Source organism: Ambystoma mexicanum, chromosome 1p (assembly GCF_040938575.1).
Source record: "Ambystoma mexicanum isolate Mex_15411 chromosome 1p, UKY_AmexF1_1, whole genome shotgun sequence".
NCBI lineage: Eukaryota > Metazoa > Chordata > Amphibia > Caudata > Ambystomatidae > Ambystoma > Ambystoma mexicanum.
The window spans coordinates 23,822,388-23,844,759 of record NC_090921.1 but is presented as its reverse complement, the minus strand read 5'-3'; the positions used below and the strand labels follow the sequence as shown (position 1 = coordinate 23,844,759).

Here is a 22,372-nt window from a genome sequence, read left to right as displayed (position 1 = left end):
TGGGGTTCTACAGGAGAAGAGAAAGGGAAGAAGAGAGAGACATTCAATAACCCAGTTCCTTAATCCCATATTTTCTATCTGCAGACATCTTCCCCTTCGAGTCAGACATACAGTGCACAGAGGTCCAGCCCAAAGAGCCAGCCGTGTGTTACACATCACCTTTGAAGATACGGTATACGCCCAGTCAAGACCGGCGCCTCTACGGGAATCAGGTGAGCGTTACAGAACGCAAAGCCTACCACAAAACTCCCGTCCAGGCGCTATGGAAACCTCGGATACCGACCAGCTAGCCCAGTTACTTGGGGAACTAAGGGCAGAAGTGCATGCAGCCCGTCAGGAAACGAACGCTCTAAGAAGGGAACTGATTATTTCCAAGGAGCGAACAGATGATCTCGCTAGACAATTGCTACAGTCACAAGCCGGACAGACCCCGTTACCCGCATCTGGGGGAAATCTTCCTTCTACATCCTCTATGAATCCAGTGCAGATCAACCTACCTGGGAATGTACCTCTGGCTCCGCCCGAACGATTTTCTGGTGACCCAAAGAGGTTTGCAGTATTTATCAATCAGTGCCGGTTGCATTTCTTATGCCGGCCAGCAGCCTTTCCAACTGATCAAGCTAAAGTAGCTTTCGTGCTTTCGTACCTTAGTGGCAATGCGGCAGACTGGTCGATCCCTCTAGTAAATCAAGATGATCCGGTCCTCCATGATTTTCAAGCTTTTCAGCTCAGAATGGAAAAACTGTTCGCAAGACATTCACAGGGGCAGGCCTTGGACAATGAGCTTCTTTCGTTGCGACAAGGTAATCAAGACCTTTTGGCTTATATTGCGTCTTTCAACAGACTGATAGTGGAAACTCAATGGCCTGAGGACAAAAGGATTACGCTGTTTTATAGAGGTCTACGTGGAGAGCTCAAAGATGTGTTAGCCCAAGTAGTGAATCCCCCACAAGATTGTTCGGACTATATAGACTTAGTCGTTCAAATAGATCACAGACTGCAGAACAGGAAGGCCGATCGTTCCAAGTTTGATGCTCGAGTATTTTCCAAACCGCCAACTCCTTCCAAAGGAGTAGACTCCGGGGAACCCATGCAAATAGGGGGTCTGAAAGGTCCTCTAACACAAAGGGAGCGGGAAAGGAGGAAACAGTTGCAATTATGCCTATATTGCGGAAACTCAGGGCACTTTCTTCGAGACTGTCCGGTGAAACCTGCCAAGAAGGCAGTAGGAGCTGCAGTTACCAAAGTTACAAACTCTGAGCAGGGAAACGACCTCGCCCGACAAGAATAGAGGTCCTCTTGCCGAGCGTGAAAACCAGTTCTGTGACCTCGCATTTCGTGATACCTATGGTCCTCATTAGCCCTGATAATCCGGATCGATTACATGCAATTGAAGCTTACGTCGACAGCGGTGCCATCGGCAATTATGTGGATCATGAAATGGTTTTGAGGATGAATCTAACTCTTTGTCCCAAGGCTGTAAAGGACGTCATTACTACGGTGGATGGTACGGAGATAGCCTCCGGGCCAGTAACGCATACCACTCAAGAGGTGACGCTAGTAAGTTCAGATGGACACCATGAGAAGATCGTGTTCGATGTGATCAAGGCCCCTCAGTTTCAGATTATTCTAGGAATACCTTGGGTAGAGAAACACAATCCTCTGATCGATTGGCGAGCAAGAACGGTCCAGTTTCCAGAATGTGTCTCTACTTGTCACCCTCAACCTGGTGTTGCACTGGCAGCAATTTCTTCAGAGACTCCCCAGTTACCTCCCGAATACCTAGAATACCAAGATGTTTTCCGGAAGGATCAGGCTAACTCTCTACCTCCTCATAGATCTTATGACTGCCAGATAGACCTGATACCTGGATCTACTCCTCCTTGTAGTAGAATTTATGCCCTCACCGAGCCTGAGAACCTTCACCTTCGACAATACCTGGATCAATACCTGGCAAATGGGTTTATTCGTCCTTCCAAGTCCCCTGCTTCTTCAGCTTTGTTCTTCGTTCCAAAAAAGGAAGGAGACCTTAGAACTTGTATAGATTATCGCTCCCTGAACCAGATCACCGTTAAGAATAGATATCCGTTACCTTTGATCCCTGAACTCCTGGACCAAGTCAGAAAAGCATGCATATATACAAAGCTGGAACTTAGAGGAGCTTACCACTTGGTACGAGTAAAAGAGGGCGATGAATGGAAGACGGCCTTCCGCACCAAGTATGGGCTATTTGAATATCAGGTCATGCCCTTCGGACTTTGCAATGCCCCGGCCGCCTTTCAATATTTTATGAACGATGTCCTCAGAGAGCTCATAGATGTGTGTGTTGTTGTTTACATTGACGACATCCTCGTTTATTCTTCATCGGAATCTGAACATCGGAAACACGTGAAAATGGTCCTCGAAAGATTGCGTCAACACAAACTTTTCGCTAAGTTGGAAAAATGTGTTTTCAACGTGACTGAAGTTGAATTCTTGGGATTCATATTATCACCTGGCGGAGTGCGTATGGATTCAAAGAAGGTCGATGCAGTTCTCAAATGGCCATCACCATCCTCCGTAAAAGGTGTGCAAAGCATGTTAGGCTTCGCTAACTTTTACCGCAGGTTTATCCCCGAATTCTCTCGAATAGTCCAGCCCATCACTGCCTTGTTAAAGAAAAACAAACGTTTTGAATGGTCTACCGAGGCGGAACAAGCTTTCCAGGATTTGAAGACTAAATTTATCTCTGCACCAATCTTAAAACACCCTCGCCCCGAACTCCCCTACATCGTGGAAACTGATGCTTCAAGCCTTGCCATGGGGGCAGTTCTATCACAAAAGGACCCGGTAACCAATCAGTTGCATCCCGTGGCATTTTGGTCCCGCAAATTCTCGCCTCCTGAAATCAATTACACGATTACTGACAAGGAACTTCTGGCTATCAAGTCTGCCTTTAAGGCTTGGCGGCATTATCTGCTGGGGGCCCGACACACCGGTACTGTGATTACGGATCACCGAAACCTGCAATATTTGAAAACCGCAAAAGCCCAATCCTCTAGACAACTCCGTTGGGCATTATTCTTTGCCGAGTTTGACTTCATAATTACCTATCAACCTGGTACAAAGAACGGTAAAGCTGATGCCCTTTCTCGGATGGGAGTGGAAGAACACTTGATCAACCCTAAACCTGTGCCAATCATTCCCGAACAAAGAATTCTGGTTGTAATCGCCACAGAATCCATAGAGGAAGTTAAGGATAAAGCCAGGCAACTTGTAACTCCAGCAGACATACAGAATTGGCATCTGCAGGGAAAGGACTTTGCAGTAAAGGACAACTTATTGTATTTCCAAGAACGATTATACCTACCCAGCACAGATTTACAGAAAAAAGTAATCTCTTGTTATCACGATTCTTTAATGGAAGGACATCCCGGTATGGCCAAGACCTCAGAAAAGATCAAGCGCTACTTCTGGTGGCCGTCTTGGAAAAAAGATATCAGAGACTTTATAATGTCCTGTGGAGTATGCGCCCAAAACAAGAGTCAAAAGGAAAGACCAGCAGGCCTCTTACGCCCTATTGACATTCCACCTCGCCCTTGGCATACGCTTTCTATGGACTTCATCACCGATCTACCTCCATGCTCTGGATACAATACGATTCTAGTAATCGTGGACTTATTCTCCAAGATGGCGCATTTCATTCCACTCAAAGGCTTGCCAACAGCAGCAACTCTGGCCCGAGAATTTCTCGAAAACATCGTCCGACTGCACGGTTTTCCTTCGGTTCTAATTTCGGATCGAGGTAGTCAATTTATTTCTCATTTTTGGCGAAGTTGCTGTCGGTCGGCTCAAATTGATGTGAGACTATCGACCAATCACCACCCTCAGACCGACGGACAAACCGAGAGGACCAATCAAACTCTGGAACAGTATTTACGCTGCATGCTGCAACAAACTGAAAAAACTTGGAAAGACATCCTTTGGATAGCCAAATATGCCTACAATAACTCTGTCCATTCGGGAACTGGGAAAACCCCGTTTTTTCTTTTGTACGGCAGTCACCCTCGAACCTCGGAGTTGGATCCCCTCCAAGATCTTGAAACACCAGCAGTAGACTACCTGCATTCTACAATCACCCAAGCCTTTAAGGAAGCTGTTTCTCACCTTCAAAGGGCTAAAGAACAATACAAGAAAGGAGCAGATCAACATCGGAAGGAAGCCCCTCAATATCAAGTAGGGGATCAAGTCTGGTTATCCACCAAATATCTACCTCTAAAAGGGCCACGCACATTCAACCCAAGATACCTTGGTCCCTATTCCATCACTACCATAGTAAACCCAGTAGCGGGCAAGTTGGACTTGCCCCCGCACATGAAGATACATCCGGTCTTCCACGTCTCTCTATTAAAACCCGTGCAACCTCAAACCCGACTAACTAAATCTCCAAAACCTATCCTAGTTGATGGAGAACTCGAGTTTGAAATCAAAAGCATTCTGGACTCCAAGATCTCCAAATCTAAACTATTTTACCTAATTGACTGGAAAGGCTACGGCCCCCAAGAGAGATCCTGGGAACCTGCTGAATATGTCCACGCTCCTCGCCTAATCAAAAGATTTCACTGAACATTTCCTGACAAGCCAAAACCCCCGGAGAAGCCCGGTTTGGGAGGGGCCTTGAGGGGGCGGGGGGTACTGTCATGATCTCTGCTTCCAAAAGGTCAGGGTTTTCCCAACTCCCTTGGAAGCAGATCCATAACCCAGGTTCCGAGTGCCAACCAGTCCCAATTGGGACCTTTTGGACCCAGTCCTGGCGCCAGTGGCACCAGGCTCATAAATATGCCCAGTCCCAGCGCTGGAAGCGCCGGGCTCATAATGCTTGGGTGGACTTACCTGCAGCAGACCATGCTGCTTACTTGCCTGCCAGTTGAGCCTCTGATCCTCTTCTGTTTGGAACTACTTTTCCTGTTGGGTGGGGCAGGAGCCACTCCCTAGATTCAGATCACTGGAACTCTTCTGGAAAGCAGGAACCCTTTTCTTACCTAGGCGTGGCTGTGGAAGGAGACACCTAAGCACTACAGGAGGCTATTTAAACCACACCCGATGGATGAATCTTGCTTTGCGTTATTCTGCATCCTCTGCAGCAGAACGCTCATCGTGTCTTCTGCATCTGATCCTGGGCCTAAGGAAAAAGGCTTACCATCCTGAATCCAGTCTTCAGCAACACCTATAAAGACAAGAAAGAACAGGTTAGCATTACGGTCTTCAGTGACAGCTCTTCACTTACCTGGTCCATCGGCTGTCACCAACGCCTCGCGCTGCATTCCGGCATCTGAAAGACAAAGGCTTACCTACTCTTCGTGCGCTCCGGAGGTCTTCACACTGCATTCCGGCATCTGAAAGACAAAAGCTTACCAACTCTTCGCACGCTCCGGAGGCCTTCGGCGCTGCATCCCGCATCTGAAAGACAAAACAAGGTGCGTTTAAAGACATTGGGGAACTTTAATACTCACGTGCCATTACTCCTTTCCACATCTAACCCAGTGGGTATTCCGGCACCCTGCAGCCGCTCCGAACTTGTACCTGCAAAATAAAAAAGACAGTTAGAGCGCATCGTGAAGCAGGCAACAAGCGCTTACTTACGTGCTTCCAGGCGCTTCTATTCATCACACGGGCTCCATCTTCAACTCACTTCAGCCCGTCATCCGCCATCGCCGGAACCCTGCAAAACAAGAAACATCATTACTAAAGACTTTAAAGACATTAGAATTACTCGAAACTTACCGTTCGTGCAGTAAACGACGGACAGCAGTCCTCTGAAGTCAAGAGGCCTGCTCCCCTTATCCAGTGAAGAAACTGGTTACAGCACCCTGCCCGAGGCAGATGGAGAGCACGGCGTTCACTTACCTAAGGTGAGAGCGTTAACCTTTGGGGTTCTACAGGAGAAGAGAAAGGGAAGAAGAGAGAGACATTCAACAACCCAGTTCCTTAATCCCATATTTTCTATCTGCAGACATCTTACCCTTCGAGTCAGACATACAGTGCACAGAGGTCCAGCCCAAAGAGCCAGCCGTGTGTTACACATCACCTTTGCAGATACGGTATACGCCCAGTCAAGACCGGCGCCTCTACGGGAATCAGGTGAGCGTTACAGTATCAAACAGTGAAGACAGACACAAGGGATCACAGTTCAAGGGTGTTTACTGAAGTTGAATGGGTGAGATAAATGCCTAATCTAAACCTAAATCTAAAGATGGGAGCAAGCTACGACCAGCAAATAATAATAACGCCGCACTAGTGGAGTCTCTGTCAAAATAAAAGGGCCTATACTAATAAACCTATTGCCAATCCTTACTTCTAAATACAAATTGTGCAGGACAATGGTGTATACAAAAAAGGAAAAGTGTTCAAGAAATAATATCTCGGGATAGTTGAGCAGTTGGCTTCCCTTGCCCATGTTTTCAGCACAGGACAAGGCGGCACGTGCGGGCTTCGCCAACCCTCTAGCTTCTTGGCCACGAGGTAACAATTCAACAAATAGGCATCAGGGCCTTATGCCAAAGTCTCTCACAATGACAGCCTCTCAATGCAGTGGGCCTGATGCAGCAAACAAAATACAAAAGTTCCTTTCCTTTGTCAAGGTTTCACTTTCACAAGTTCAAGACTGGTCTCCCTCCTTTCGGCTCAGGCCACAGGTCCCCCTCGTCCGGGCTCAGACCCCTTTTTATACAATGTTCACAATTTGGTCTCCCTTGTTCGGGATCAGACCATGGATCCCCTCGTCCGGGCTCAGATCCCCTTTAAATATCAGAATCGAAGACTTTCGATTGTGCGATGGGTTTTGCTTAAACTGTCGCACAACCACTTAGATTCACTTCACACAATTTACACTTCACATTGCTTTTCTGCTTTTGTTTCCTTTCGTCAGGATACCGTACAGAGACCTTCGATTGAGAACATTCACAGTGCCGGACCACTCGGTCAACAATATTGTATCTTTTCTTCTAATGTTCAAATGTTAACCAACAATTTAGCTTCACTCGCGTCTTTCATCACATGCGTTTAACAATTCTTTCCAGCGCTCACTTTACAATGTCCCCTTGACTTCAAATCAGACCGGTCTCCCCAACTCACCAGTTGTGTTTTTCTCTGTCGCTTCTTTGTTCTTGGAGCCAAGGACGATACCATGGCGTCTGCTACTCGTCCCCGCCTTGATCAGTTACACAGGAGGACCCTCAATATCTCTGACACCAATGCAGAATTCTTGTTTCCTAGTCTTAGGTTTTCTGCCTTCAAGATTTCTTGAGAGTAACAGCTTCCTGTCAATGAGGTGTTGCCCCTCTTACAAACCTCTCTCCCCTTGTTCAACTGCCTACTCGAAACTGCTGTACTTTTATGTGTTTTTCCTCACTCAGAGTTTGCTTTCGTGCTCCGCCTTTTCTCCGTGTGGGGAAGTGTAATGGAAGTCAGGTGTGAGCGATTGTTAATAATTGCCTGACCTCGCCTGACCCTAGTGTTGGGGCAGGTCATGTACACGGCTCAAGTGTGAGTCGGTTTTCTCCCAGAGTGGGCTGTTCATGAGAAAGTGTTTGTACAGAAAAAGGGAGGGGGTTGGAGGGATTGAGTTTCTAAATATCCCATAAGGTAAGATGGCGTAAAGGGGTTACAGGGAAGAGAGGGATACCGCATCTCACCATCCGGTATCCCACTCGTCGAGGACCCTCACCCAGGTATCCTCACGCACTGGTCCACCCCCAAGAACTGGATCCAAAAGCAATGGCAGTGTCCTGGCCACCTGGATGACAAGTGGGTAGACCACAAGTTGTGTTTATATGCAATGTGATAGTATTTATTTACCCAAGATTCATCTTGGCCTACTTGTATTTAAATAAACAATTTATTTTGACAATACATTGTACCTCATCACCAGTTGGGGGGAAGCCCTTAAAAGCGGCGGTAATGCTATTTCCGCAACATTTAATGGTCCGCCCAAACATGAGTTGGCAGCATTTACCCCAGCTCTAAGCTAGGGGGAAAATGTGCCTGAAGAATGCTGATTTAATACCGCCGGCGGTAATTGTGCCGAAAATTCCCTATTTGGGGAATGGGGAATATCCATTACCGCCCAACCCTTATTTCGGGACTAATAGCGGTGGTAATGCAAATACGGTTGGGCGGTATCCCAGTCGGGATACTGCCCAACTCGTGATGAGGCCCATAGTGTTTCTTTGGACCATATATATGCTATAATTTCTTTGTACCAAGCTACAGCCCACTTTCCCTCCTAAGATAAGCCTGGATGCTCTGTCCATGCTACAAACATTCTCAGGTGGCACAGGCTTTTACTAAGAGTGGAGCTTATGTACTGTCTCAGATGTATGGTTTTATGAAGCCCTTAGCTGGACTTTAGAAAAACTGTCCTAACAAGCAATACCAAGCCAGTAGGGTATTAACAACCAGCAATACCAACATAACAAGCAGTGCTCCAGGCAAGAGGGCAAGATTGGGAGGCTTCATGCTTGTAAGACTTACTGCTTATGTGCTATGAAACGCAGATCATCAGGTGATAGAAACCTACATTGCCAAAGCCAAGATAGAAGGAAAGTGTATTATCTTTTGATCCCTATTTGGTTGTTGGTGCAGAGAGGAAAGAAAGGTGGCAAAAAGGCTGCCCTTCTGGAGAAGGTTATTGTTAGGGGGAATTCTCAGAAATTTGCTAATTCCTCGTTGCCTTAGAGACCCCCAGCACTTTGTCTCCATAGTCATCATCTTTTACATTATGAAACACAGCACCTTCAGTGCAGTGGCACAGGGAAGTATTTCAGATTTCCCAAAGGTTTAAATAACTTCTCTGGGATAATCTACTGTTTCCCAGAGAATGTAAAGTGAAATTGACTTGACTTACAATTATAACTTTCTAGACCCAGCACACACTATCTTACAATAGGATGCTTGAGGGGTTACCTAGTATCCCCTTTGTCTAGCTTCTCATGTAACATTTTTATGTTACCCATTCTGCGATTAATGGCTGGTGGCAGTGGTTTACTTAGGACTACCATTGTGTGTTTTTACTGCGGGCTGCGTTCGCAGCCATGGTAAGGCCATTTTGTCAAAATTGGCCTGGTCTTTTTTTGCCATTTCTTGTTGGAAAGGTCCTTCTTGAGATTTACTCTGCACGCCATACCAGGTTTGGTCCCTTTGTTTGTTTTGTCTTTGGTGGGATTCATGAGTGAAGCCTGCCTCTGGCTCCAGTATGTCTGGCAGGGGCAGGAAGTGAGGGAGGTGCCGAAACTCCCTGTGCTTAATCCACTTGGTTACAGGAATGCACCCAAAGGTGATTGGCCGGGTGGCTGGCCGGCATGGACAGCCACCCGGCTGGGTGAGTGGCAGCTAGGCTGGAATGAATGGGAGAGAACTGAATAAAAGGCATGTCTTTTGGTTTGGAAGGCAGAGTCGACCACTGGACGAAGGAACCGAAGAAGAGCTTGAAGAGGACGGCTGCTTGAACTCCCGGACCGCTGGTTTGCCTGGTGAAGCCCTGCTGCAGGTCCGAATTGCCAAGTTCGCATCGACAGAGAAGCCCTGCAAGGACGACTTCTCCCTTTGAGTTGGTGAGACCAATCAACTCCCAAGTAAGCCACCTGGACACCCACCTGTGAGTGGTTGAATTTCCTCTGAGTTGCTGCAGGAAACCGTAGAGCCAGGGAGAGGGACACCAGATTGTGTGCGTTGCTTGTAAGCTGGCCTAAAGCTTTTGGAAGATCATCCAGACTCCCATGAAGCAGGACTGACCAAGCCAGACCCCCCTCAGTCGAGTGCGGAACCTCAGATGTGAGGAAAGTCCACCTTGACAGCCAGGAACCGCGCTTATTGCTATTTGTTGTACCGTAAGGAGCTGAAACGCAAACAGCCACTGAAAATAAAGATTGCCGTTTGCCAGCTTTGACCGTGCCAGTACAGTGCAAGAGTCCCCCGACGTCCTCCGTCTTGTCCCCACGACTGTGGCCCAGGAACAGCGAGATCTGCAGGAACTGCCAGGAACAGAAGTCGTCAGCTGCATCTTTTTCTTCTTTACTAAGTTACTGTAAAACTAGCCTAAGAGAACGTACCTCTTACTGTGGCAGTGCTTGTAACTTCTGCAACTCAAGTCTAATCAGCTTGAGGCCCGACATTTGATTCTTCTTTTTACCAAAGACTCCTAAGAACTTGTGCAAAGACTGTTCCACTTACTTACCTGAAGTGCTGCATCCTATACAAAGACTTTGGCCAACTGACTTTGGCTTAGCCTATTGAATTGAATGACTCTTCTAAGTGCCATCTGAAAGTATTTGCCCTGCTTATGAATATTTGTAAATTCTTGTGTTCTAATAATCTTTGCCTTTTACTTACTTGTTAAAGAGTATTCTGAATGCCAACAGTAAGATATTAATGTCCCCAACACCCTTGTTACTGGAGTAACCTGTGGGTGTAGGTTGGGTCTGTGGGCCATCCCAAAAGGGCCTTGTCTGATCCAGAAACTCAGTGTACAGCATTGAAGTGTATTTGTGTGTTACTGTTTGATTGCTCCTTTCTGAAGAAGGCTTTATAACTGACTGATAAATAAATTATTAATTGTTTATGCAAGAAACCTTGAGTGTAAGATTATTTGAATACCTGTAACTGTGAATCTTTGTGTAACTCCACTACAGCTCACATTTCCCCTCTTGAGATAAGCCTAGCTGCTCAACACGCTACCAAAACTGTGTAGTACAAGCTTATACCAAAGGTTGGGGTGCCTATACCTGTAGTCATAGTTGTTTGTAGTGTTCCCAGAGGGTACTGCATACACACTTTGCCTAACTGGGAGTCATTCTCCTGGTATTCTCTACCAGTGCAGAACTTGAACTATTATCAGAGACTAATGGAAATACGCCCATACGGCTGATTCCATTGGACTGGCAGAAGGGAGTTATTCTCCGGGAACTCTTTATGTTAATGTTTTTTACCCGTGGTAGGGCTAGAGTAGGCTACTTTGGACAGAGGATGATCACTTTGAGTTTAACTACCACCCTGAAGATGAGTTATTCTTTAGTTAGGTATGGAAAACCCTTTATGGATAGGGAAAGATGGGCCTTTTTCATTCTTATTTAAATTAAGATTATAGTGAAAATGTCATCCCTTTGTCCAACTCATTCACCCAGCCCGCCACAACTTGCAGTGACAGAGAAAACGGGGTGCAGCATGAGAGGCTCGCAGGGTGAGCTGTGCTTTCATTAAACAGGGTAAGTAGACAGCTCTGCTACACAAGTCTCAATTTAATTAGTAGACCTGCAGATTTGCATAGCACGTTGCTATGTGACACTGCTTATTTTATACCTTGTATTTCTAGTAAGTAGCATGAGACGCCCATATACACATTTCCTGCACGTGCACTTCACTGAAGTTCCACATTATCCATGCATTCACATTACGGAGACGCAGCCCTACAGAAAAGGGGTGTATCAGCCATTGGGGTGTGTCAGCCATTTGTACTCCCTAAAAATAGGCAAATATTCTCCCCAAATAGAAATGGGGAGTAAAAATACTCCAAATACAAGTAGAAAATCGACACATGGGGAGTCTATCCGGCTGCTTCCACCCACACTGCTCCACGGCTATGTTGGGACCAGAAGTACACGTAGGGACACAAGAAGAAACTGTACTACTGTTACTACATGCTCAGAAGAGGTATACATGCATACTTGCATGTGCATGAACACAAAACATTTCTGTTTTATAGTTGAAGCATTTTCACTTGCTTAATAAATAAGTGTTCCAACTGGGAATGGGACTTACTTTTTTACTCCCTACAAAATCTTTTTACTCACAACTGTAAAATACTCCGACTTCAAATTCTTATCTGGAGCACTGCTGAGACATATGCTGTGTGATTCATGCTGCTTGTTACTCACTTTCCTCTCTGTTTAGCATCACGCATGGGCAGAGGGTGCTCTCACCTGAGAACAGCCTATTTATAAGTCCAGTGCGTTTGCGTCCTTTGCAGCAGCATCGAAAATGTGCAAGTCCTGAATTATTCGCTTCTGCTCGGGAGGTCCATTATTCCAGTAACTCTCTTATAAAAGGCCTGACCCATGGTGATAGCTGCCATGGTCTTGCTGGCCCAGGAAATGGTGACCTCATCTTCTTCCCACGTGCTGCTGCCTGTGTGGATATGTACTACATACTCTTCACCAGGTAAAAATGCATAATTCCATCTGCAGGAAGACAGAATATATTGCATCTGTAGCTACTTTGGCCTTGGAAGAAAATCTTTTTGTACGATGGGCCATATTTTTAAAAGAAATCCATGGTACCTCTATGGGTGCACCTTGTGCTCCGGCATTGGCTAAGCTGTATGTACAACATTTTGTAGACTAATGTTTTATCAGCTGGGAACCCCTTTAAGAGGTATATTAGAACTTACCACAGATCTGTCGATGGTATCTTCCTAATAAGGCAAAGTGATTCCATGATCCTCTTGTCCTTTACTGAATGGCTGAATGGGTAGAATCCACGGTTACAGAGTCAGAAGGAAATTGGTTTTTGGAATTATTAATACAGGTTATTGGCGATCGTTTGGTGGCAACTCTTTTTAGAATGTTAACAGACCAGGACACAATTTTACATTATAGCAGCACTACATCCAACCAGCCTTAAGAGTAACATTCCATTCAGCCAGTGTCTAGGTATTCGCAGAACTGTACCTCATTGAATGAATTCTATACTGTGAAGGAATCATGAAGCAAGAAACAGACAACGGATTCAAAGTTCAAACACAAGTGTTTTATTAAACTTAAATGTCAGGGTGGATGACGGTCTAACTTGCCCTAAACTAAGGTAGGATTTCCCTACCTAAAGAAACCAAGGAAAGTCTGACTCAAGGAGTTCAACTTAAAGGTCTGTGTCCAAAGCCTCTCCTTGCCCTCACAACTAAAGCTAAACAATGTGTAGGGGTGTCGGCAATAAAAGTAATAGTGTTCAAACAAAGTCCTGAGCTTCTTCCAGCTCTTGGCTTACTTTTCAGCTCTCCTTCCCCAAGTTCAAGAAAGTTCCATACAACCTCAGGGTTCCCTTCCCAAAATGTTGGGGTTGCTGTCCCCAAGTTCAAGAAAGTCTGCCGGTTCTTATTCACAACAGGTCCAGATCAACTTTATTCTTCTTCGGTTTCTTAATGACTTACTTTGCTTCAGCAACTTCTTTAGCTTTCACAATTAGGGCTCCCTGGTCTAGGCGCAGCTGTCAGACCATAGGGTCCGCCCACTATAGGTTGCGCAACCAGAAACCCTAGGCTCTTTAGCCCACACAGGTTCCTCCGTATCTGTACCTGTGTGAAGGTTCATATTCACTTGGTGTCTCCTTGGTCACCTTTTGGTTTTGCCACAATGTGTCACCTCTCTGTTGCCAGTCTTTGGCATTGCCACGCTGCACTTATGTCTATAATTGACTTCACAGTGGCTTTGTTTCCCCACCAATTTGCTTTCAGGTTCTTTCCCACTTCTCTATACCTACTGGTTCTGTATTTCATAGGACTCTTCCTTTGCATTCACAATAGGCAGTGTCTGACGTCCACATATTCTCGTCATTAGATCATGGCTCTGCTAAAAGCTTTCATTTGACTCAGTATTCAATATAGGTCATCTTTTAAGTTGCGGCTTACACATTTTATTGTCCTTAATTTCCTCCCAACCCATGGCTTCGGCTTAGTTCATTATGTACATGCTTTTCTGTTCACTTGGCATTCACTTCGTTTACCACAGCCCCCAGGAACGCCCCGGCTCGAGTGATTCTCCCTTCTCACTCACCGGTACTTGGTGTCTCCTCCAGGCAGCTGAGCTTCATGTCTCAGCTCCGCCTGCATGTATTTCTGCAACAGCGAGTGCCACTTGCACTTCGATCTCGCTTGGTAACCCGCCAGCAGCTCCAATGCCTCTCGCGGATGTCGGGCGTTTGGCTTTTCTCTGCTGCTTCTGCTGTGCAACTCCAGCCACCACCAGCTCTGCTTCCTCTTCTTGGATGCTGGCGGGTATTTTGCATTCTTGCTGCTGTGTCTAGAGCTCCTGCTGCGTAGCTTGGACCATCGAGGCTCCCCCTCTTGTATACTTCTCGCGGCCATCCTGGCCCTGGACTTTAGAGTTCCCTGGGGTCGTCTGCTGGCATCCTGGCTTTCCTGCAGGACCCACCACGACTACCTCCACTCATTCAGGATTCTCTTCTCGTCTCTTTGCTGTTGGTGGCCACCATTCATATATACCTGCAACCACTTGACAGGTTGCAGGTGTAAATCTCAAATTGGAATTGCCTGGTGGTAATTAGTAAAGCAGTTGGGACATTTCTGACCTTTGCAATACTCTGCAGGCCTCTTCCTCGTCTCAGTACTAGAGTGGTGAAATGACTTACTAGTGTTCCCTACTCCTAGTCGCCTCTTCCTCATCTCTGTACTAGAGTGGTGAAATGACTTGCTAGTGTTCACTACTCCTAGTCGCCTCTTCCTCGTCTCAGTACTAGAGTGGTGAAATGACTTGCTAGTGTTCACTACTCCTAGTCGCCTCTTCCTCGTCTCAGTACTAGAGTGGTGAAATGACTTGCTAGGGTTCACTACTCCTAGTCGCCTCTTCCTCATCTCAGTACTAGAGTGGTGAAATGACTTGCTAGTGTTCACTACTCCTAGTCGCCTCTTCCTCATCCCAGTACTAGAGTGGTGAAATTATATGATATGGCATTTGTAATGTGCCTATACACAAGTGTTTCAAGGCGCGAAACAACTTACTAGTGTTCACTACTCTTAGTTGCCTCTTCCTCGTCTCAGTACCATAGTGGGTTGAATGATGGAAATGGAGAGTAGATGCGTTACAATAGTCCATAATGGCCGGGGGAGCACTGGGTTGGTCTTCATAAGGAAAAGGGGGATACCATGTCTCCTTAGTAAGCCTCTTCTCTTTTACCCTCCTCCTGTGGCTGCTGGATTTATAATACCACCTGATGTTACCCTGACCAGAGAAAAAGGGGTAACAATATCCCATAAATGCTTCTGGGATTACTGGTTCATTATGGAATGAGAAGGGAGAGTACCGTGTCTCCCTTGGGGAAGTCCTCTCCCCAAACTCCAAGTTCACCGCACCCAGATAATCCTCCCTCGCTTCTACACCCCCAGGGTCAGGATCCAAAAGCAATGGGCTTTCCCTGGCCACCTGAGAACAGGACTCAAGGGGAGTAAATGTGAGAATGCCCCCAGGTTTCTCACAATATTTAAGCCAATATTAGGAGATCTCGTCTTGAGGCTCGGGTTTACGTTAAAAGCTACTGAAACATTCCATTAAGCGGGCATGCTTTATCAACAGGTACTCTCTTTTGGAGCCTAAAGAAAAGACTGAACACTAGTCTAGTATGGGCCACTACCTTCTGTCACCTGAGAAACTGCATACAACATTTGATAAATAGGAATTGGCACATCCAATACGTAAGTGACCGTGATCTCGAAAAAACTCCATTTGGTACATGCGGTTAATAAGAAAAGCAATACTGAGACTGACACACAGGGCTTACTTGGGTTGTCTTCCATCAAAGGTCAGTTTAAATGCGGTAATTGTCTTGCATGTGACTGTGCGCTATAACTTTCCTCCTCTGAGCGATGACCGTACCGGGACACTCAACCATTTTACTAATTGCAGATCAACCCATGTGATTTAGGTCATCATTTGCAATTGTACCAAATACTATGTGGGTAAAACGAAGCGCCGAGTACATTTGTGCATTAATGAGCACAAGTTAAGAATACAGAATAAAGTAACAACGGCTCCAATGGCATTCCACATTTGTCACATGAACCATTGTGTGGATGATTTTAAATGATTTGCAAATGATAAAGCCATTGGCAGTTGTGTCCCCGAAAGAGGCACTACGTTTTCAAGGTTCAAGCAGAATTGGATATATTTATTGCAGACACATGGTGGAGGATTAAATGAGCAGTTGGACTGGTCTGCATTGATGTAACTGGGTTATAGGTTTTGGTAACGCTTAGGAGTATTTTTCGTTCCATTGATGTGTATACCCCTTATCTGTGTATGTGAGCAAAGGTAAAGGTACAAGGTTGGCTATTGTAATATGGCGGCCATCTTAGTAGTTGAGATTTGTCAGCATTGTACTGACACTGGGAGTATGAGAATATAGTTCATTTCACCGCTAATTCAATGGATAATTGCGCCTGCTTTTTTGTGATAAGCATTCAAATTAGGTTACTCTTCCTATTGTAAGTAGAATCGAGTTTGTATGATATGAGTTAGCAATTGGGATCACAGTCCGTTTTCTATGGTTGCTGGCACATCGGTTGGATACCCAGCTTCAGTCTGCGTTTATCTGAGCTAATAAACATCGGCTTGCAACTTGCAGGCAATATGGTTTGAACGTGGAGTGATTGCACGTCTAGTACTTTTACTTGGGTTTGGGAACGGAACGTGTGTTTTTTTTGGCTATGGATAAGCTCAGGCATATCTTGCCTTCGACAAGCAGAATGTGCTTATGAATGCTGCACTATTTAGAACAGAGCTTTTTAACGTGGTGCTGATATGTGGTTTGCAGGAAGGAGATGGATATTACGCATGGGTGTGCTTTTGGTTTAAGCAGGAAGCAGCCGCATGTGATACCATTTCTTACTTTGCCCGTGGCCGAGTCCATGGTGTGCATATTTATTTTTATTACAGTTTGTTGCGAGTATGGACGGTTGCTTATTCCTGAATGGGGTCGCCCACCTGGTGCTTATGTATGTTTTGCAGAAAGAAGAACCGTATACGTTATTATTGGGAACTTTTTGAAGGAATTGCGAAAATTGCACTTTGTTGGAAAGCGTGGAACTCATTTCAGGTAAAAATGGAGAGCGGCGAGAGCTGTGGTGCCCCAGCATAATGTTTTAAATTAGCAAAACTATTTTTATGGGAAACTAACGGTTCCCTTAGTTCCTTGTTCTGCATTTCAGATTCATTATGAATGTTGAACATTTGGAGATGGCAGCGATTTATTCCTGTGCAGATCTCAACCTGTGTGGCAACAGATACATTCAATCAGATACACTTCTAGGTGGGTGAGGTGCTTTTGTGTGGGGATTTGTTAAGTTTTAAGCAGTTGCTCTGTTTTGTTTTTAGAATGGTGCTGGATTCCATGAGGAACACGACAATATAACTATCGGCGAAACTAGTGGGGACAACATTGGAGCCGCTGTAGACACTTGAAATAGGCACATGGGGCCTCATTACGAGTTTGGAGGCAGTCATGCCCTTAGAAAGGGCATGGCTGCCTCCAAACTCGGGTCCGGGTCCGTGGTCCCTGAATGGGGAAATACCGGGCCATTCCGACTTTGGAGGGCCCGGTATTTCCCCATTCAGGGAACTCGGAACCGGACCATCCCCATTTGAGCCCCCATAGGACTCAATGGGAATGGGGAGCATGCTAACAACGGGCCCGTTAATGACTGGTCTGACCAGACGTCCAGAGCGGGTCCCGCAAGGGGACCTCGTAATAGGGCGGAATGGGATTAACGGCACCGGCATATGTACTGGCGCCGTTAAACCCATTCCACCAGGGTCGTAATGAGGCCCATGGTGTCCTTGTTATATTGTCAGTGGCTGCCCATTTAGCAGGTGGGGCAAGGAGAGCCCTGACGCAGCATAGTGTTGGAGCTGGTGCATTGAATGGGTGGGCAGCTGGAAGGTGATTATAAACCCAACGTGGCACATGTCTTTGAGGGACAAGGGAGGTGGGCAAAATGCTTTAAACTGCCGGTGCTTCTTCCATGGCCATCACAGAAGGTCTAGCAGAGGTATGCACAGGAAATCTGTCAAGCGTAATACAATTAAGAACGCAAGCTGCCGATTGGGGCAACTATCATATGAGAGCAAGTGTCTTACTAGATGAAAGTTGGATCGCTTGCCAATCAAGCCTTCCAATCATTTCTGGCAGCTACTAACCTGAGTCTTCTGCCATATCCTCCTTTTCCTCCTGTTGATGTCTTGGTTGCTCGGTAACAGAACGTCCTGGAAGAAGGAACACATCAAGAATGATTCTATTGGGACAGAAAAGAACCTTCGGAAAATGTGCAGAAATAGGAGCTTAATTGAAAGGTTCAGCAGCATCTGCCGGCAAACTAGCGGACTCTGCATGAAGCCGTTTCAGATGAATCACCTCATGTTCTGTTTATGTTTTATAATTCCAAACCCACGAGCAATTCAGACAAGAAATTAAAGTTTGGACGCATTGCGTGTTGCCTTTTGTCTGTAATGCCATTTAATAACTGGCTGCGGTTCACTCAAGTCATTCTCATCAGATATCAGATGCACCCAGTGAAAAGGCCCCTAGCTTGGCAGTGGAAGGCGGCAGGGTGGAGGCCTTGGTGGTATGGAAGGACCCCACATCCAGCAGAAAGAAACTAGTGATGGGCAACCTGCATCCCTCAAATGTTTTGACTCCCACATCAGCCCTAAGCAGTGTAGTCAATGGTGACGGACTAGGAATCGCAGGACTAAACCCACCACTGCCACAGACTGTCCAGCCACTGCCAGGCTTAGCATGAGCAAGGCCCTGCCACAGACTGTCCAGCCACTGCCAGGCTTTGCATGAGCAAGGTCCTGCCACAGACTCTCCAGCCACTGCCATGCTTAGCATGAGCAAGGCCCTGCCACAGACTCCAGCCACTGCCAGGCTTAGCATGCCCAAGCCCCTGCCACAGACTGTCCAGCCACTGCCAGGCTTAGCATGCCCAAGCCCCTGCCACAGACTGTCCAGCCACTGCCAGGTTTAGCATGCCCAGGGCTTTGCCACAGACTGTCCAGCCACTGCCAGGCTTAGCATACCTAAGGCCCTGCCAGAGACTGTCCAGCCACTGCCAGGCTTTGCATGCCTAAGGCCCTGCCACAGATTGTCCAGCCACTGCCAGGCTTAGCATGAGCAAGGCCCTGCCACAGACTCCAGCCACTGCCAGGCTTAGCATGCCTAAGGCCCTGCCACAGACTGTCCAGCCACTGCCAGGCTTAGCATGCCCAGGGCCCTGCCACAGACTGTCCAGCCACTGCCAGGCTTAGCATGCCCAAGGCTTTGCCACAGACTGTCCAGCCACTGCCAGGCTTAGCATGCCCAAGGCCTTGCCACAGACTCTCCAGCCCCTGCCTGGCATAGCATGCCCAAGGCCCTGCCACAGACTCCCCAGCCACTGCCAGGCTTAGCATGCCTAAGGCCCTGCCACAGACTGTCCAGCCACTGCCAGGCTTAGCATGCCCAGAGCCCTGCCACAGACTGTCCAGCCACTGCCAGGCTTAGCATGCCCAGAGCCCTGCCACAGACTGTCCAGCCACTGCCAGGCTTAGCATGCCTAAGGCCCTGCCACAGACTGTCCAGCCACTGCCAGGCTTAGCATGCCTAAGGCCCTGCCACAGACTGTCCAGCCACTGCCAGGCTTAGCATGCCTAAGGCCCTGCCACAGACTCCCCAGCCACTGCCAGGCATAGCATGCCCAGGGCCCTGCCACAGACTGTCCAGCCACTGCCAGGCTTAGCATGCCTAAGGCCCTGCCACAGACTGTCCAGCCACTGCCAGGTTTAGCATGCCCAAGGCCTTGCCACAGACTCTCCAGCCCCTGCCTGGCATAGCATGCCCAAGGCCCTGCCACAGACTCCCCAGCCACTGCCAGGCTTAGCATGCCCAAGGCCCTGCCACAGACTCCCCAGCCACTGCCAGGCTTAGCATGCCCAGGGCCCTGCCACAGACTGTCCAGCCACTGCCAGGCTTAGCATGCCCAAGGCTTTGCCACAGACTGTCCAGCCACTGCCAGGCTTAGCATGCCTAAGGCCCTGCCACAGACTGTCCAGCCACTGCCAGGCTTAGCATGCCCAGAGCCCTGCCACAGACTGTCCAGCCACTGCCAGGCTTAGCATGCCTAAGGCCCTGCCACAGACTGTCCAGCCACTGCCAGGCTTAGCATGCCCAGAGCCCTGCCACAGACTGTCCAGCCACTGCCAGGCTTAGCATGCCTAAGGCCCTGCCACAGACTGCCCAGCCACTGCCAGGCATAGCATGCCCAGGGCCCTGCCACAGACTGTCCAGCCACTGCCAGGCTTAGCATGCCTAAGGCCCTGCCACAGACTGTCCAGCCACTGCCAGGTTTAGCATGCCCAAGGCCTTGCCACAGACTCTCCAGCCCCTGCCTGGCATAGCATGCCCAAGGCCCTGCCACAGACTCCCCAGCCACTGCCAGGCTTAGCATGCCCAAGGCCCTGCCACAGACTCCCCAGCCACTGCCAGGCTTAGCATGCCCAGGGCCCTGCCACAGACTGTCCAGCCACTGCCAGGCTTAGCATGCCCAGGGCCCTGCTACAGACTCTCCACCACTGCCAGGCTTAGCATGCCCAGGGCCCTGCCACAGACTGTCCAGCCAATGCCAAGCTTAGCATGCCCAAGGGCCTCATAACCTCATAGAGATCCCATTAGGAAGCAAGACGAGATGCGGCGCAACACAGGTTCGATCCCTGGGTCCGCGCTTAGAAACCTCAGGGTATTAACCGTGTTATAAATAACCAATTACAATTACAACCAGTAGCCACTGAATGTCCTCACGCCCAGACATGCAACATGATACTTGTAAATGCTCACTTGATGGCTCTACATGCTTGTGAAATTTCAGAGGTCACCCCCACACTCATCTCAGGTGCCATTTCAGCTGGTTCAGCCCCACATCCTTCCATGTACTTGACTTTATCCAGCAATGGCTACAGCCTCCACCATGCAGACAGCGTAGGTAGAGCCACTGATTGCCCTGAAGTCATTCACAAGTGAATAGAATAAATAGAAAAACATCCACGCGACCGTCTAGAGCTATGAACTCCCACTGTCTAGAGATACCAAGGTTCAAGCTTACTAAAGCTGGTGGAAGTAGTTTTCCAGTCAAAGCTGCTCAATACTGGAATGCCCTCCCCTTGAACCTCAGAACAACCAATCCTACACCAGCTTTAGAAGCAAGTCACTAATCTGGCTGAGATCTATTGACAGATAACGTCCTCCGGCCTACCTACCTACCTCATCCATACTCAGGAAACCAATGTCAGTATACGGTTCTCTGTTATACCAGCACCTGTACCTGTACCCATACCCTTACCCTCGCCTTACTTATTATTGTAATTATGTCCTTTATTATACCTACTCCATGTTGTAACCAAGCTTAAAGTATTCTTTCTTGATGCACCCTGCTACCCACGGGTTTGGTGTGCATTACTAAACAAACAAACAAACAAACAAACAAACAAACAAAGGCGGCATGGACCTGCACTATACAGGAAACAATTGATCTCCCGTCCAGGGTGCACGTCACCAAACGCTTCTACTGTTCCCCAGGCACCACCACGAGGGGAGCAATGACCATAAAATGTCCTGTGTGGACTCCACTGACAGACTGGACATTAAACATCAGGTCTCAGACCCCGCCCACATCAAGCACAGCACACTTGACCCAATCATATTCTCCTGCCCATATATGGAATGTCTCGCCCTCTTCGAGTTGGACTGGTCGGTTCACGCTGCCATGTCAACTCACATCTCCTGCCTAATTCCTGAGGATAAGGTGGTTGGTCGTCATCCATAGGTCGATAACTCAGAGGCAAGAGGCAAGGTCGGAAAGAGGGGAGGCTGGAGTTTTAGGATTTTTTACAAATGATCTGGGTGGCGCCTGCGTAATTGTAGCAGGCGATTTTGTGAGAGCGGATGAGAGCCGGAAGCAGGCTTAGGCAGAGGAGGGGCGAAAGGCTCTTTGTTGGACCCCTGTTAGGGAGAATTCTCAAAAATGTGCTAATTCCCTTCACCTTAGAGACCCCCAGCAACTTTGCTGGATTTTGAGGACTTGATTTTTTACCTGGAGAGAGTGTGAACCTTTTTCCCACTCTCTCATAGGTTTTTAAATGTGTTTTACTCTTGTGTTTACTTTGGTTATGGCGTTTTAGACAACTCCATAGGCATCATCTTTTCATGTGTGTCACACAGCCCCCTCAGTGCAGTGACACAGGGAAGCCTTTCAGGCTTTCCAAAGGTTTAAATACCTTCTCTGGGATAAACTCCTGTTTCCCAGAGAATGTAAAGTTAAATTGACTTTACTAGTCTTTTTAATTTCCTAGACCCAGCACACACTATCTTCCTATAGAGTGCTGGAGGGGTTACTTAGTATCCCCTATGTCTAGATACTCATGTAGCAGCCAAATGCTACCCTTTCCACTCGAAATGGCTGGTGGCAGTGGTTTTACAACGAACTACCATGATTTTTCCAGACCACGAACACCGGTAGCCTTAAATCACGGGAGCTATGTTTTTCAAGATGGCGTCTGAGCCCAGTCTGTAAAAACAGGTCCCG

General features: G+C 47.5%; 1 protein-coding gene across 2 annotated transcripts in view; it reads right to left on the bottom strand.

Moving 5' to 3' along the window:
• Window positions 1-22,372, bottom strand: part of LOC138564392 (zinc finger protein interacting with ribonucleoprotein K-like) — a 195,734-nt gene that overhangs the window by 90,477 nt on the left and 82,885 nt on the right. For both annotated transcript variants that reach the window (XM_069642907.1, XM_069642908.1), the window contains exon 6: window positions 17,955-18,020. In XM_069642907.1, coding sequence (XP_069499008.1) covers window positions 17,955-18,020 — 66 coding nt within the window. The remainder of the gene's footprint in view (window positions 1-17,954; window positions 18,021-22,372) is intronic.